The 15121-nt window shown below is 41.8% G+C and overlaps 1 protein-coding gene across 1 annotated transcript in view; it reads left to right on the forward strand.

The window, feature by feature from the left end:
- DPP4 (dipeptidyl peptidase 4) overlaps positions 1–15121 on the forward strand; it is a 57207-nt gene that overhangs the window by 12368 nt on the left and 29718 nt on the right. Inside the window, exons 8-11 of the mRNA XM_008048884.2 lie at positions 2330–2490; positions 3983–4095; positions 12357–12489; positions 14707–14751. Coding sequence (XP_008047075.1) covers positions 2330–2490; positions 3983–4095; positions 12357–12489; positions 14707–14751 — 452 coding nt within the window. The remainder of the gene's footprint in view (positions 1–2329; positions 2491–3982; positions 4096–12356; positions 12490–14706; positions 14752–15121) is intronic.

Genomic DNA, 15121 nt, shown 5'->3' on the forward strand with positions numbered 1-15121 from the left:
GAAACTTAGACAATATTTTTCATGTCTATAGTTGCCAAGATAGAAGGCATTTTGAGGCAGTTCCTAACTGTTCATGAGGTTGCCTCATATTCATTAGGAAGACTCATCCTTATTTCATCCTATTATTTCTTCTTCATAGTTAAGAAAAAAAGTTTTTCTTCATGATTTAATTTTGATTCTTACCTAATCCAAATTGAATATAATTAATGGATAACATTATAACAACAAAACAAAAACATTACATTAAAATAATAATACATTGGTCTAGAAGTAAGTGGTTAAAACTTGTAATGAAATTAACTAACACTAGTTACTTAGAGAATCTTTAAGACTCCTACAGTATAACACAGCCTAAGGTGCCTCTTCCTAGAGCTGTGACGCTCCCTTGGAAATAGCTGGCCTTCTCTGAGGTAAGAACAGAGCGAACACGTTCATCCTTTCTGAATCAGACAATATCTGGAGGGATCTCTTTTTGCATGTTTATGACTAGGCCGCTCACAAACAGTGGAATGGCATCACTGTTCCAACTTGGGCCTCTTTAAAATCCTCAGTCCTAGAGAGAAATTAGTACATCATCAATATGGAAAAATACAATCTGTATTCCCAATAATCACTAATTCAAGACATAGAACTCTACCTGCTACCTGTACTTATAAGTAATTTTAAAACTTAAAACTTTGTCCTAAGTTTATATAATTGCAGTTGTATTATAGACCTGGCTCAACAGATAAAAACTACAAGGAATGAGACATCAACTTGGTATATGAAGAAGTTATCAGTGGAAACCTTGACTTGGAGTCATAAGGTCTAGGTTCCAGTTCTTGTCTCAAGTAATTCAGTCAGATTTCCAAGCCTCAGTTTCCTTCTCTGTGAAATGGACTATGAATAGACTCACCCAGAGATCTTTCTGAAGACTAAATTAGATGTGCTTTATAAATTCCAGATTGCTATGTAACTATGTAGAGATCAATGACATAGGTGTGAAGCAGTCAAGGGAGAATAGGCTGCCTAGCCAAGTAGGCAGGAGGTTTTCTGTTACTAGAAATGCTAAAATAGAGGCAGGGAGGAGCAGTATAGCAAGGAGATGAAAATAATGAGTCAAATCTGACAGGTCTGTGTTGATTTCCTGTGATTTCTGGTTCTACCAATTATTAGTCATGTGACCCTAGGCAAATTTCTTATCTGTCTCGCTTTGTTTATCAGCAACATGTGTTATTATGAGAATTAACTGATGATTGATGTCAATTTCTTATCAATGGCTGGTGCATAGTTAGTGCTCATCAAATGTCAACTGCTCATCATGATAATTATTACTCTATTTTATTTTTGTAATTATTTTTTCTATTATTATTATTGAAAATGAGCATTTGGAAACAACTCTTAAAGAAGCATCAAGCATCTAAAAACGGATGGGAATACATGATTTCCTAAGATTCTAGTTTCTATGCTTTTGCTTTTACACCTACACTCACAAGAGACTTGTGGAATAAATAGGCCTCTCCACTCAGTCTACTTAACTCCTCCATTTTCAGTCGGTGAAAGAATTTTTAGCATGTTAAGAGCCAGAGATTGAATGTCCCATGAATAGACCCCACAATAAACATAGGGAGAAGTTATTTTTGCCAGAGATTAAGAAGGAGCTCAAAAAGTCCAGGCAAGAAAGATCTTGTCTTTCCTTTGCCCCTCCTTTGACCCCCTTTCACTACCCATTAGCATATACACCAGAGAAGGGTGTTAATCCAAGGGAGTTTTGAGTTTCTGGGCTGGGCAAGGAGATGTTTCTCCATAGGGGTCTCATGGAGTTCCTTGCCATTCTAAATCCATCCTTCCCACACCTTGTTTGTGCCAAGAGTAGTAAACTCTGGGCACCATATTGGTTTGATAGCCTGGAGCTACACACCACCCACCAGTACCCTGCGGGCTCAGTACAAAATGAGCCCAGTTGGGGAGAGTATGCTGGCATGTTGACTGTTTGAAAATTAGAAAGGAGAATAAGCCTCCTGTGTGAAATTTACTTTTAGTATGTTTTGAGGCATAAATTTAGAGGATTATAAGATAAAGAAAAAAATGTAGAGCTTATATTAAATATTGCATGCTAAAATATTCTAAAATGGTCCAACGGGTTACTTATTTTTACAATCCAGATATATCCTTAAAAATTTTATTTTTATTCATTTGTATTACTCTGATTTGGAAACCCAGCAAATGCAAAGTGGTTCATTAGTTGAACTCTACTGTAATTACTAAAGCTAATGAGAACAATATTTTGAATGCCAAAGCCAATTTATCAGCTACTTCTTGTAACAGAACAATTTATGTCTTTTTTCAGAGGAAGTCTTCAGTGCCTACTCCGCACTGTGGTGGTCTCCAAACGGCACTTTTTTAGCATATGCCCAATTTAACGACACAGAAGTCCCACTTATTGAATACTCCTTCTACTCTGATGAGTCACTACAGTACCCAAAGACTGTACGGGTTCCATATCCAAAGGTCTGTGCTCCAGTTTGTACAGTGGTTTCATGATTTGATGGAAAGAGAATGGTTTCATTTAATCCCTTCCTGCTAATGAAAATATTGTCAGTCTCTCTTCAACAGCTTGCTGTGATTACTCTTGCTGAAGTCAACAGCATCTGGCAATTTTAAAGTATTTTTATTATCCCAGGAAAGAGTGTGATTTAAGGTTTTGTAATTTCTCCAAAAACTTTGAGGAATGACAAGCAGAAAAAAAATGGGGAAAACGCTTTAGAAAGAGATAGGGGGAACAAAAATGTTTGAATGGAGGAAAAGAGAGGCTGTAATTGAATCAGAAGCTTGTCTCATTTGTGGAAGTTGGAATGTGCCCTAGATGAAGTTGAAAAGCTTGGTTGTATATCAGATTGTATTACTAATTAACGGGACACATGACTAGTTTTAGTGGTTTTATTATAGATTTGGCACTAATGTAAATTTCACACGTCCTACATTTGGAATAATAGTGTCACGTCTTGGTTTTCAAAGCTGTTCTCCCCCTCTGAGATGTGTATTTATTAAAATTGAAGAGCTTTGTGAAGCAGTATAAGCCAGGGAAGAGGTGGGTTTAGAAGGGATATAGGGATTCTTCATCAGTGCCATAATAATAATGGTCACAGTATTGTCTGTAGGAAAATCTAATAGTAAAGATTTGGGGTTTTTTTTTTTGCTGTAAGCAATTTGGAAAAAGGAAATTTTATTTTTACCAACTCACTCAATTTGCTTTATGAAGAGCTGCCGTTTTAGGAAGACAGAGGAAGTTAAAAGAAAAAAAAGATCAGAGACTAAATATGGAGATGTGTTTTCAGTGGAATGTTATTTTTTGATGAGCGAAACTGGCAAAAAAAAAAACCATAAAACGTTCTCACTAAAAATATCATATTATTTCTAACTAATCTGTCAATCGAAGATCCATGTGTATATTTAAAAAGGTTTTATAGGTTTCTGTCATAACATTGATTGTAAAACTCCAACATAGTAACCTGATTTTGGAGTGGAAATGATGCTTACTAATTAGCATGATTGGCTCTCGGCTCAGGTAAACTGATTTTTCCAGTGGATTGTGACTTTGGCAGAACCCAAGGTGTTCTTCATAGTGACAGCCATCAAAGACTTTTGATCTTGTGGAGTCAGGGTGTATTTGCAAATCATATCATTGATTTTAAGTGTATTCTCACTTGCACAAAGTACATACATTGTAAAGTTATAAACATCATTTAAACAGAAGTGCTTTGGACCTTCCAGATATATACATACACACACACACATACAAAGTATACATTATGTTTTTGCCTGAGCATCAAAAGCTGTCTTTCATGACTCCTGTGTGTTCATTTTATTTATAATAAATTGTTTGAATGCGTCTGATGGCTGTAATTGTATGACTGTAAGGCAGACCTTTTGTGCAGTTTTAAGTTTGTGCACTGATGTTACTTTTTTTGTCAATACCAATCTTGTGATTGTTTTTTCCTAGGCAGGAGCTGTGAATCCAACTGTAAAGTTCTTTGTTGTAAATACAGACTCTCTCAACCCAGCCACCAATGCATCTTCCATACAAATCACTGCTCCTGCTTCTATATTAATAGGGTAAGACTCTACTCCCGAATACTCGGGTTGTAAACAGTTTCACACTTTCTAGTGAGAACTTTTTTCAGAAATGAATGGCAGAATCAGTCGCAGCCTCTCACTGTGTCATGCCCGCTGTCATTCATTCTTTCATTCAGCAACTCTTTACTGAGCACCTGTGTCAGGCTGGGCACAACTCTGGAAATGGGGATACACGATGAACAGAGCAGCCAGCGTCCCTGGAGCCTCCATTCAAATGGGGGGAGGTGGACAATAACTAGATAAACAAAGATAATCCACCAGAACAATATAAAACGCGATGAAGGCAAGCAGGGCAAAAGAAATGGGGCTGGTGAAGGCGGTCAGGGAGGGCCCCACTTATAGGGTGACCTGTGAGCCGTGATGTGAAGGGAGGGAGGGATCTATTCACAAGGATAGCTGGGGGCACAGTATCCAGCAGAGGAAGAGCAGGTGCCAAGGCTCCGAGGAAGGGATGTGCTTGGGGTGTTGGGGAACTGCAACAGGGCTGGGATGCCTGGAGCCTTCTGAGTCAAGGAGAGAGTGAAAGAGATGAGGTCAAGTCCCACAGAGCTTTATACGACCCAGAGAAATTCAGGGAAACCATGGATTAAATTTAGGGAGCCCCAAGGTTATCTTGTGCCCAAGATGTCACTTGCTTAAATAATGCTCAGTGGTTTGAAGCACTGCCATGAAGCTCCCTCAGCCCTTGTTTATTTTCCTGTAAAGAAACCACCATACTGGCTGCAATCTGTGGCTATCAAGTAGCTCCTCTTTCATTCGTATCTGATACTTATGCTGGTTTTGTTGTTGTTGTGAAAAACAATTAGCATACGTTGAGTACTCACTATGTGCCAGGCAGCACTATCACCCACTTTATCTTAGGACTCTTTAAAGTAACACTCTCTATCCAACAGCTATTATTATGTGCCTGTTTTACAGACAAGAAAATAAGGCCTAGAGGTTAGGAAAATGGCCAGTACCCAAACTTGACTTTCTAGCTTGTAAGAGCAAGCTGTTACACACTCCATTGTATCTCCCTCCGTGTGAATACTGCTGGTGCCCTCAGACTCCTGACGGGATCGTCAGAGCAATACGGAAGTGTCTATTTTCTCTGGGGTGGTATTAGCTACAACAGGAATGCTGTGGGCTGTGCTGTGTGGTTAGTAACGTATTAACTTGGTCAGACGTATCTACACTTACCCATTCACCCCAGGGAAAAATCAATTATTAAATTAAAAAAAACTTCTGAGTGTGTCCAATGGTGCAATAACTTACCCAAGGGTCTTAAAGTCTGTCCTTTGGACTCATCCAGCTTCCTCTTCAGTCAACACTGATGGAGCAGCCTACATGTGTACTCACTCCCAAGTGTCATGTGTGCTTTTAGCACTCGTCATCGGGTAGATGATAGAACACATTCAGATAAATGACCCCAAGAATGATATGACAGCGGTAAAAGCAACAGGATGAGGGCATTCCAAGGAGGGGGAGATGGGTTTTCCATGACCCTAGGAATCAAAGAAAATCCCCTGGAGAATGTGCAGATTAAGCAGTTAGGATTCCAGCAGGGTGCAGTGAAGAGGAAGGGCACAGAGGTGGGACAGACAGAATGTAGGAAAACACTGGGCTACCCGGCAAAAAACCAGCAGAGCCTGGCGTGGCCTCTTGGTCTGTAACCAATATCTGTCAGCAGGGAGGATGAGCTGTGAGCGCCTGCTCTGTAAAGGATTCCATCTGGATGGGGCTTTAGATGCCATCAACAGTTTACAAACTTTTAGAGGACCCACAAATCTTTGTTCAAGTGAGATAAACTACAGAAGATTGCTACTCAGATGGGGCAAGCTTAGTCCTCGTCTCCTCTCCTCTTCCCAGGAATCCCTGGAGATTAGACAGAAGCTGGAGGGGTTCCAGAACACAGTCAAAACACCACTGTGAGACACAGATGAGAGAACTGAGGCTCAGAGAGGTAAAATAATTTGTTCAACGTCACACAGCAAGTTAGTGTGGGAGCTGGGAACAGGACAGCGGCCTGCCCTGTCAGACCAGAATATTTGAATCATTCAGTTAAAATGTATTGGCTTCCTATGGGTTGGACTGTGCCCAGTGTGCTGCTCTTGCAGTCTCATTTATTCCCCACAAGAGACGAAGTCTTTCCCACTTAGAAACCACTTTCCAAGGCACAGTTGTGAAGTGCTGGGCTCAGGAAACACAAGTACTTCTCAGGACTTATTCTTGGCCTTATGTGAATTCATCATTAAGTCCTTGTTCTTTGTAGCTCTTTAAGCCACATTCATAGTGGGGGTTGCCTCCCTCAGTGTGGCTATTTTGTGTGGAATGTATATTACCAAAGAATCATGTTTTTTAAATGCCACAGGGGTGTGTTATCTAGGGAATTTAAAATATAGCTCTGGTCTCTCTTAACTCTAGTGAGGTTACAGTTTTTCTAAAACCAGACTCTAGCTCCTCCCCGGGGAAGATGTTTCTGGTCTCATGCAAGGATCCAGCAGGGCCAAATTAATCCAGACAAGTCATGACTCTTTATGCACTGGCCAGCCCCTCAGCTACGTTACTGCATGACTCACCAGTTCCCGCCATGGGAGTCCTTGCTGGGATCACCACGGCTCCTCTTTCCTCTGCCCAAATTCCTTTCATTGGTTTTCCCATTAGGTCATGTCCTTTTGCCACAGAACTTCCGGCAAATGAAATCCTACAGGAAGATGAGGCTGGATTGTGGTTTTGTTAGGAATTAGCAGACATGGGTGGAAGTCCTGCTTCCCTGAGACCAAGGGAGAAGTGCAACCTGGCCACTCTTCCCACAATGTTGGCCTGACCAGAACCAGGGCAAGCCTCCCTGCCATCCTAATTGATTGAGTACTGAAGTAGATTTGACTTATTAAGCTGCTAACTTGTGTTGACTACTCGTAATAGGAATTTGAGAGCTCAAAATATTTGGAAGAAAATAGCAGATAATGTAAAGTCATAAATCTCCTGTTTTGATGAGAGCAGTGCTTTTGTTGCTGACCAAAATAAGATAAATTCTACAGGATATGGGCCAATCTTACAGAAGTATCTCCAGTACGTAACAGAGTGCCTGGAATGTAGCAAGTGCTTAATCTATATTTGTATAATAAATTAATAGATAAGTGGATAGTTGGATGGATGGATGGATGGATGGTTAGTTGGATGGATGAATGGATGGCTGAATGGATAGATGGTTGGATGGATAAGTAGATGAACTAATGGATGGATGCATGGATGAAGTGGGTTATCCAGGTGATTTTGTGTGTGTAACAGTTCACCAAGGATAGTTTTCAGAATTACTTTATATAGCAATTCCTCTTTTCCACCTCCTCCTGGCAAGATTGCCTGGGAAGAGGCCGTCTGTGGCCTGAAGCTAGAAGATTGGAGAGGGCATGTTCTACTGAGGTGATCCCACTAGACATCTGATGAAGGGCTCCAGAGGCTCATCACACCCAGCTCAGGATGTACCCCACCCCAGGATGTACTCCACTCCTGTCTCTCTGCCCCTGAATGGCATAGTAGATTAAGACTTGCTATATCTCCTCTGAACAGTTGACGACCCTTGGTCTAGAAAGCAGGAGTATCAGGGCCTGAGATTGTCACACAGGAAATAAATAAACTAGTGACACCTGCAAGAAAGGAGGCAGATCAGCGCTCACATGCTATGGTGTACAGGCACTGTGTCCCTCAAATCTGGTTCATCTTGTCCACCCATTCCTCTCCTCAGGGATCTGTCAGCAAACCCAGGAGGATTGGCATTCCCATCAGAGCAGAGGGCGGCATGGAGCCCCGTGGCCAGCACTGGCAGTATGCCCACTTCCTCCGATGAATCACTGAATTAATCACTCCACAGTTACAGTTACTCTTCATATAGCTTTTTCCCTCCAATACTATTTCCAGTTAGTAATATATACCTTATTTTAAGTAACCTTAATGTACCAAAAGAAACATTTACACAAATTAAGGAAATTAATAGTATGATACTCAGCAGACATTTATTAAATACCTATTAAATGACATTATTAAATGTTTGCAAGGCACTGTGTTAGGACAGGCTGTCACTTTGCAAGGGGATTCCCTGTTGTATGGTTTTTCAACAGCAAGTCTCTCTCAGTGCATTCAGATATGATTTTCTTTATAAAGTTCAGTTTACAGACAACTCTCTAGGAATAGATAGATTTCATTGAGTGAGGAACTTTATTCTGAAAAGAATCAAGAGGGTGAAGCCAGCTAGCAACATTTCCCAAAGGGATGGTTGGAGGTTCCACAGAAGGAGCGGGTGTGAACTGGAAATCTGAAGCCAACGGCTTGATTTGAATCCTGGCTCCAACACATTCTGTTGGGTGATGGCGGGCAAATTCCCTAACCTCTCTGTACTTGTGTATCTTTGTCTGCAAAATGTGATTTACAGCAGTATCCACCTCATGTGGTGTTCACTTTCTGTCAAGCACTTAGAACTGTTCCCGGCATATTGTAGATTCCACATGGGTGTGAATTCATTATTATGTCCAGAGATTACTTCATGGCTTTAGCATTAAGATCTCCCATATTACCCTTGGACATATTCAGTTCCAGAAGTCAGAAGAGGTTGCTGACTTAGTATGTCTAGCATGAGATAAGCAGTCCCTGAAGGACTGGATGGCAGGGAGGTCCCTTTTCCACCCTCCCCCAACCGTTATGTAACAAGTCTACTTAGGTTCTGCCTCTTTATTTTTTGCAGAATAAAATCAGCATGAGACAGGCGTGGTGGTTCATGCCTGGAATCCCAGCACTTTGGGAGGTCAAGGCGGAAGGGTGGCTTGAGTCCAGGAGTTTGAGACCAGTCTGGGCAACATAGCAAGATGTCATTTCTTTAAAAAAAGAAGAAAAAAAAAAGCCAGGCTCGGTGGCTCAGCCTGTAATCCCACGCCTTTGGGAGGCTGAGGTGAGTGGATTACCTGAGCCCATGGGTTCGAGACCCACCTGGGCAGCGAGACCTCATCTCTACAATAAATCAAAAAATCAGCCAGGTGTGGTAGCGCATGCCTGTAATTCCGGCTACTTGGAAGGCTGAGGCGGCAGGATCCCCGGAGCCCAGCAGGTTGAGGCTGCGGTGGCCGAGAGCGGCCACTGCACTCCAGTCTGGGCGATAGAGTGAGACTCCAACTCAAAAAATATATATCTATATATATAGATATATATAGATATATATACACACACACACACACACACACCACACACACATATATATCAGCATGTAGTGAGCAAAGCATAGATGATAATCCTGCCTGTTGGAATTTTCTGGTTTTAGGTGGGGAATTAAACATTTCAGTTAAACGTACAATTGAGCGTTGGTTTATGTTTTTTTCATGACTCTTTGACATCTCAGCCTGGCATGAGGTTGGCTCAGGGCTGTGATTGAAGCGAAGTATGTTCATTCAAAAATTACTTCTGCTCCACTGGTGAACTGCCTTTGCTAAGCATACACAGGGTGCAGAGTACAGCTAGGGTCACAGAGAGTGACCAAGGTCGCACAGGGGCCAGGTGCCTTAGCCTTTGATCTAGAAATGGGCAGGAGAGATGACTGATGCACGTGAATTTCTTGGTCGACTTCCCAAATTCCGTGACTCAGTGTTTTCAAGTGGAGATAAGTTGCTTTGATACTACTGACTTCTGAACCTGATATATCATTTATGACTTTTAGTAGATAAAGCTACTAAGTACTGGATGACCCACTCATCACGTTAAGAGTTTTCTTCCATCACCTGCCCCCTCCCTGCCAGAACACTCTAAAAAGGGGGAAGGAAATTTCTAGAGCCCAATATCCTAATTTATATGCCCATGAAACCTTTGGATGCTGTTTACATTGAGTAGAGAGGCTTTCCCTCACCCAGAGAGTAGTACATCATTTTCACCAGACTGACCAGGAACCACTGATATGGAACAGGATTTAACATACCAGGGCCCATGGGCCATATCCAGTCAACCATTATTTTTGTGTGGCCTACAAATAAGAATGGTTTTTGCATTTTTAAATAATTAAGAAGAAAAATCAAAAGAAGAATAGTATTTCATGACATGAAATTTACCTTTTTAACTTTTCAGTGGAACATAGTTATATTCATTCATCTACATGTGGCCTCTGGCTGTTTATGTGCTACAAGGGCAGAGCTGAGCAATTGTATGACACAGACATGAATCACAGAGTTTAAAATATTTACTCCCTGACCCTTCACTGAATGTGTCTTCCAACCTCTGGTCTAGGCAATTTGTTTCAAAAAGCTTCATTTTCTGTCTTTTTTCTGTTCTTCCATTCTCCTTGCCAGGATTTCTTGCCTGTCTTGGGTAAGATTTCTTCATCTTTCCATATTCCCACTTAACTACTCTGCATTGGGCAACAGAGCTAGACTAGATGAGGCACCCTCACTCCCAGGCATGCGAAGAGAGTTTGCAGTCTCAGACCCTGCCCCTTGCAGTTTGTGATAAGTGAAGTGGGACTGGGGATAGTGGATGTAGGAGGGAATTTTCAAGAAGACTTTGTGACAAGAAGACATCTGGGCTACGACCTAAAGAAGCAGAGCATGGTAGTGACATCAGACTGAAGAACACAGTTGAACAAAGAGGGGGCGGCTGGGAAAACTCCTAGTGTGTCCATGAGAATACCGGCCATCCAGACTAGGCTGTGTAAAGGTTCTTAAGAAGAAGAAAGGGGACCGAAATAAAAAAGGAATTTCTATCTGTGGAAATGGGGTTTTCTGCTGCTGGGTGAAGGGGTTTGGTTTTCTTCAGAACCTGCACCTTGCAGGAAGAACAGCATGGAGGCCCTGGAATCATTGGGCCGCATCCACACATTGAGTGTCCACAGCTGTCAAGTGGGGATAGGAAGCTGTGGGGGCTTTAAAGTGCTTTGTCCAGCACCCGATCCATCCTGAGTGCTCAGTAAATATTTGTTGTATGGTTCAGTGGTTGTGAAGGGGGTGGAGACAGGACTTGGTCTATGAATTCTGAGTAAAGGCAGAGCTATTTTCCTTCAGTGTGATAATATGACAAGCCACAAATGTCAGGAAGGAATTTTTTTCTTTCCTTCAGTGCAGCATTCCCCAGACACACAGTGAGTGCCTGTTTGAGCCAGGCATTCTGCAAGGTCCTGGAGACACCCTGTGAACATGGCAGATGTGGGCCCTGCCTCAAGGATCTTGCAGTCGAGCAAGGAGAGCAAAGGGACAGGAGGAGAGATAGTCCCAACCTATGAAGGAAGGAGCAAGGGGAGCACATTAGGGCATTTCAGGTGGGCCAGGTATGGTCATCAGACTAGGCGGGAAGAGGTGGGTAAACAGACTCATTCAAAATCTTTGACAAAGAGGAAGTAAAACTTTAGTCAGACACTCGAGAGGAGTGATTTATGAATAGTCATCCAAAACCACACTGGGGGAGCAGGGGAGAGCGAAAATAAGCTATCCAGGGCAAATAATGTTGGGGAGGGTAACAGAAAAGTAAATTATGAATTCCATGCATTTCACTATAAATCAGAAAGTGGTTCCAAGAAATTTTTAAAGTATGTGTTGGGGGAGAATACACTGCCTGAGATATCTCTATTTATATAAATTTGTGTTGAAATACCACAGGGTACCTTCATTTCTTCATGGGGTTCATGTTTTGACTCTTGAGAAATGTCTTTTTAGAATATAATTCTTTATTTTTCAAAGTTTGTGGTGGTGTGAGTCAATTTTTTTCCCATTTAAAAATGAAGTTGAGAAAAGGGTCAGCTGTAGTTTCACCCTAGTAGGAAGAATTTTCTGGAGAAGCACGTCAAATTACCAGAAATACTCGACTCTCAGCCAGTGTCTGTGGCCTCACTGTAATATTCCCTCAAGACAGCAGAAAGGAGATGAGAAAACATCACCCTGGACTCCCTGGCGCCACCAGAGGCCAAGTGGAGGACTTGATAAATCCTGAGCATGTGGTTTGAGTCACGTATGTTAAGCCACTGTAGGATGTTGCTGCTGTTTCTCCTGTTGATGTTTTAATTTCCGTTCAAAATTAAATTGCACTTTAAGCTTTAAGAAAAGGTAAAATATTATGGTATGAAATGGTTTCATTAACCATTGAAAATTCTATTTCCCGTTAAGATTGATTTCTTTTCACTGAGTCTGTTTGTACCAAGGTCTGGCAACAGTCACGTTCATATTTTCTCTCTCTTTCTCTGTCCTTCCCTCCATCCCTTCCTCCTGCCTTCCTTTTCCTCTTTACTCTCTTCCTTCCAGGGATCACTACCTGTGTGGAGTGACATGGGTAGCACAAGAAAGGATTTCTCTGCAGTGGCTCAGGAGAATTCAGAACTATTCAGTCATGGATATTTGTGACTATGAGTCCACCGGAAGATGGAATTGCTTAGTGGTAAGACTGAATGGGGACATTCTGCTCCTGCAGCAACATGTGATCATCGATCAGGGGACTCTGGGGAGAGTGAAGGCTGGGAATCGGGAAATGAGATTTGAGTTTTTCTTCTTCCAGACTTTGTTTCTGACCCCGAGGCAGTAAGTCTTGAATAACTGTTAGACAATCTGTCATCCAGAGATGCTTCTGTTTCACCTGCACTCACTGGTTATTTTAGTTATTGATATTATCACTTGGGAAGGAGGGAGTGGGTGACTGGAACCCAGAAGATAGCATCTGATGCCAATATTTAAAAAAGTAAAGAGAGACATCGACTGCAAGCTCAGTGACATGAGTTTTAATAGAGAATATAGGGAGTGTGAAATGACTATCGAGTATATGTGAAACAAAACAAATATCAAATGGCCACAAATCCATTACCATACTGTCACTGTCTTGACACAGGAAACAGCTTTCCAACTTAAATAAATAACTACCAGTCTGAGAGGGTGATGACACCAAGTCAAACTCTGTCAATACACTCTTGAGATGCTGGAGGGTTTCTAGCCAGGAGACCACGATGTCCAGCCAGGATGGTGAATCAAAATTAAAACCCCTTCGGAAGCCCCAGGAAGGATGGAACCTGGAAGAGGTTTGCTGGCATGTGCCAAGGACACCTCTTGAAGCCTCCTTTTCTGGTCATAGGCTCTGTGTCTACACCCTTCCCCTCCCCTTGACACTCCCATCCTGGCTGGGCACAGGACAGACTCTCACTTTGCAGAGCTTGAGCTGCATGTACCTAAATGCATGTATTCATTTATTTATGCAACAAACACTGAAATGCCTATTATGTTCCAAGCTGTGTACTAAGCTATGAATATTTTCTAAAAAATGAACTAGTCAGCATTCTTGTCCCCAAAATGTTTTTGTTCTAGGAGGGAATATAATTATGAAAATAAGTAATAATAGCTACTATTTATTGGGCAATTGCTGGTTGCTAGGTGCTGTGAAGACTGAGGATAAATAAGTTTAAGGAGCTTGCTCAAGTCACAGGGACAGCCAGAATTAAAATTGCAAAACCCAGCATCCTTGCTTTCTGCCAATTAAATCCTTGTAATATCAGAGTTGTGCCATAAAAATCGTTTGACCAAGATACAGAGGGAATGTAGAGCAAAAGAAGATGACTGATTCTGCTGGGGGTAGGTAGAATAGGGCAAGGAGATGGCATGGGAGATATATAGAGTAGTCTGGGATAAGTTGCCATGTGCTGGGCAGATAAAGGCTAAAGTCCCCATGTAAGCAGGAGGCTGTGCAAAGGCATTTGGTGTGAACAGCTTGGAGCTTAGGGGCTGGAGGTCAGGCCCCATGGACTAGAGATAGAGGCAAAAGCTCAGATGCCATTCTAATAGTTGAACTTACCTCATAAGAAATGAGTAGCTGTTTCAAAGTTTTGAAGAGGAGAGTATCAAGGTCAGGCCCTGTGACCCACGCCTATAATTTTGGCTGACTTTGGGTGGCTGAAGCAGGAGGATCCCTTGAGGCTGGGAGTTCAAGACCAGCCTGGGCAGCACAGTCAAACTCTCTCTACAGAAGATATTTTTAAACATAAGATAAATAGGATAGTATTGTAATGAGATAGAACTATCTGTTGCCAACTAAGGTCATCTGGGGACTAAGCAGTATGGAGAGTAGACTGGAAGGAGAGAAGAGTGGCAGGATCTCCAACAAGGAGATCATAACAACAGACCATAAGAAACCTGCCAAGGTCATGAACAAAGTCCTTAGAGGTGGAGAAGGACAGGCCAAAGAACTAGACAACAGGAGCTGAGAGAGGTGACTGTGAGACAAACAGGAATCTAGGATGACCCCTGGTCCCAGGCATTAGTGAATAGGTGACACCTTCTAGGAAAAGAATGAAAGACTAGGACAGACTGGTGGAATGGAGGAAATCAAACGAAATTCTCTTCAGTTTTGTGCATGTTGGATTTAAAATATCAGTGGGGCTTCCAGGGTGATGTGTAGGCATGGACCCAGGATAGAGCTCTAGACAAGAGAGGTAAATTATCTAACGTCATGACATAAAACAATTAACACAAATAAAAGTATGTGAATGGAGAAAGTTTTCAGTTATTTTGTTATAAGTACAATGTTGCATGTTACCACAAATGGTGGCTAAAGAATAGATGTAATCTTCTTACATCGCTTTGAAATTCTGTCATTATACTTTTCTCCTCCTAGGCTCGGCAACATATTGAACGGAGTACTACCGGCTGGGTTGGAAGAGTAAGTGTTATGGGTTATGGGACTGTTTGGACTGTGGGTCAGCTACTCAGCTACTTAATATGTAGCTCTTCAAAACTAGGGCTCTAAGTGACTCGTTATTAATAGGAATATTCATTGACCTATTTCTCAAAATATTTCAATTCTCCATAGAGAAATCTTTTTATGGAGAATGGATAACATACCCAGTCGGAAAAAGTAAGGGGACAAGTACAGAGCAGACAAATCAAGAACAGAGCAGACAAAACAAAACTCATGCTCTTGGCAAGTTGTAGCTCCTAGTAAGTTAAAGAGCAAGCCTTGCTGAAAGTCGGCCAAGATGGCAAATGTGTTCATTGACCTCATATTTGCAGTTCTGTGCTTTAAAGGCAGG

The sequence above is a fragment of the Carlito syrichta genome, unplaced genomic scaffold (genome assembly GCF_000164805.1).
Source record: "Carlito syrichta isolate Samal-C Ts95f unplaced genomic scaffold, Tarsius_syrichta-2.0.1 Scaffold128021, whole genome shotgun sequence".
Taxonomy (NCBI): domain Eukaryota; kingdom Metazoa; phylum Chordata; class Mammalia; order Primates; family Tarsiidae; genus Carlito; species Carlito syrichta.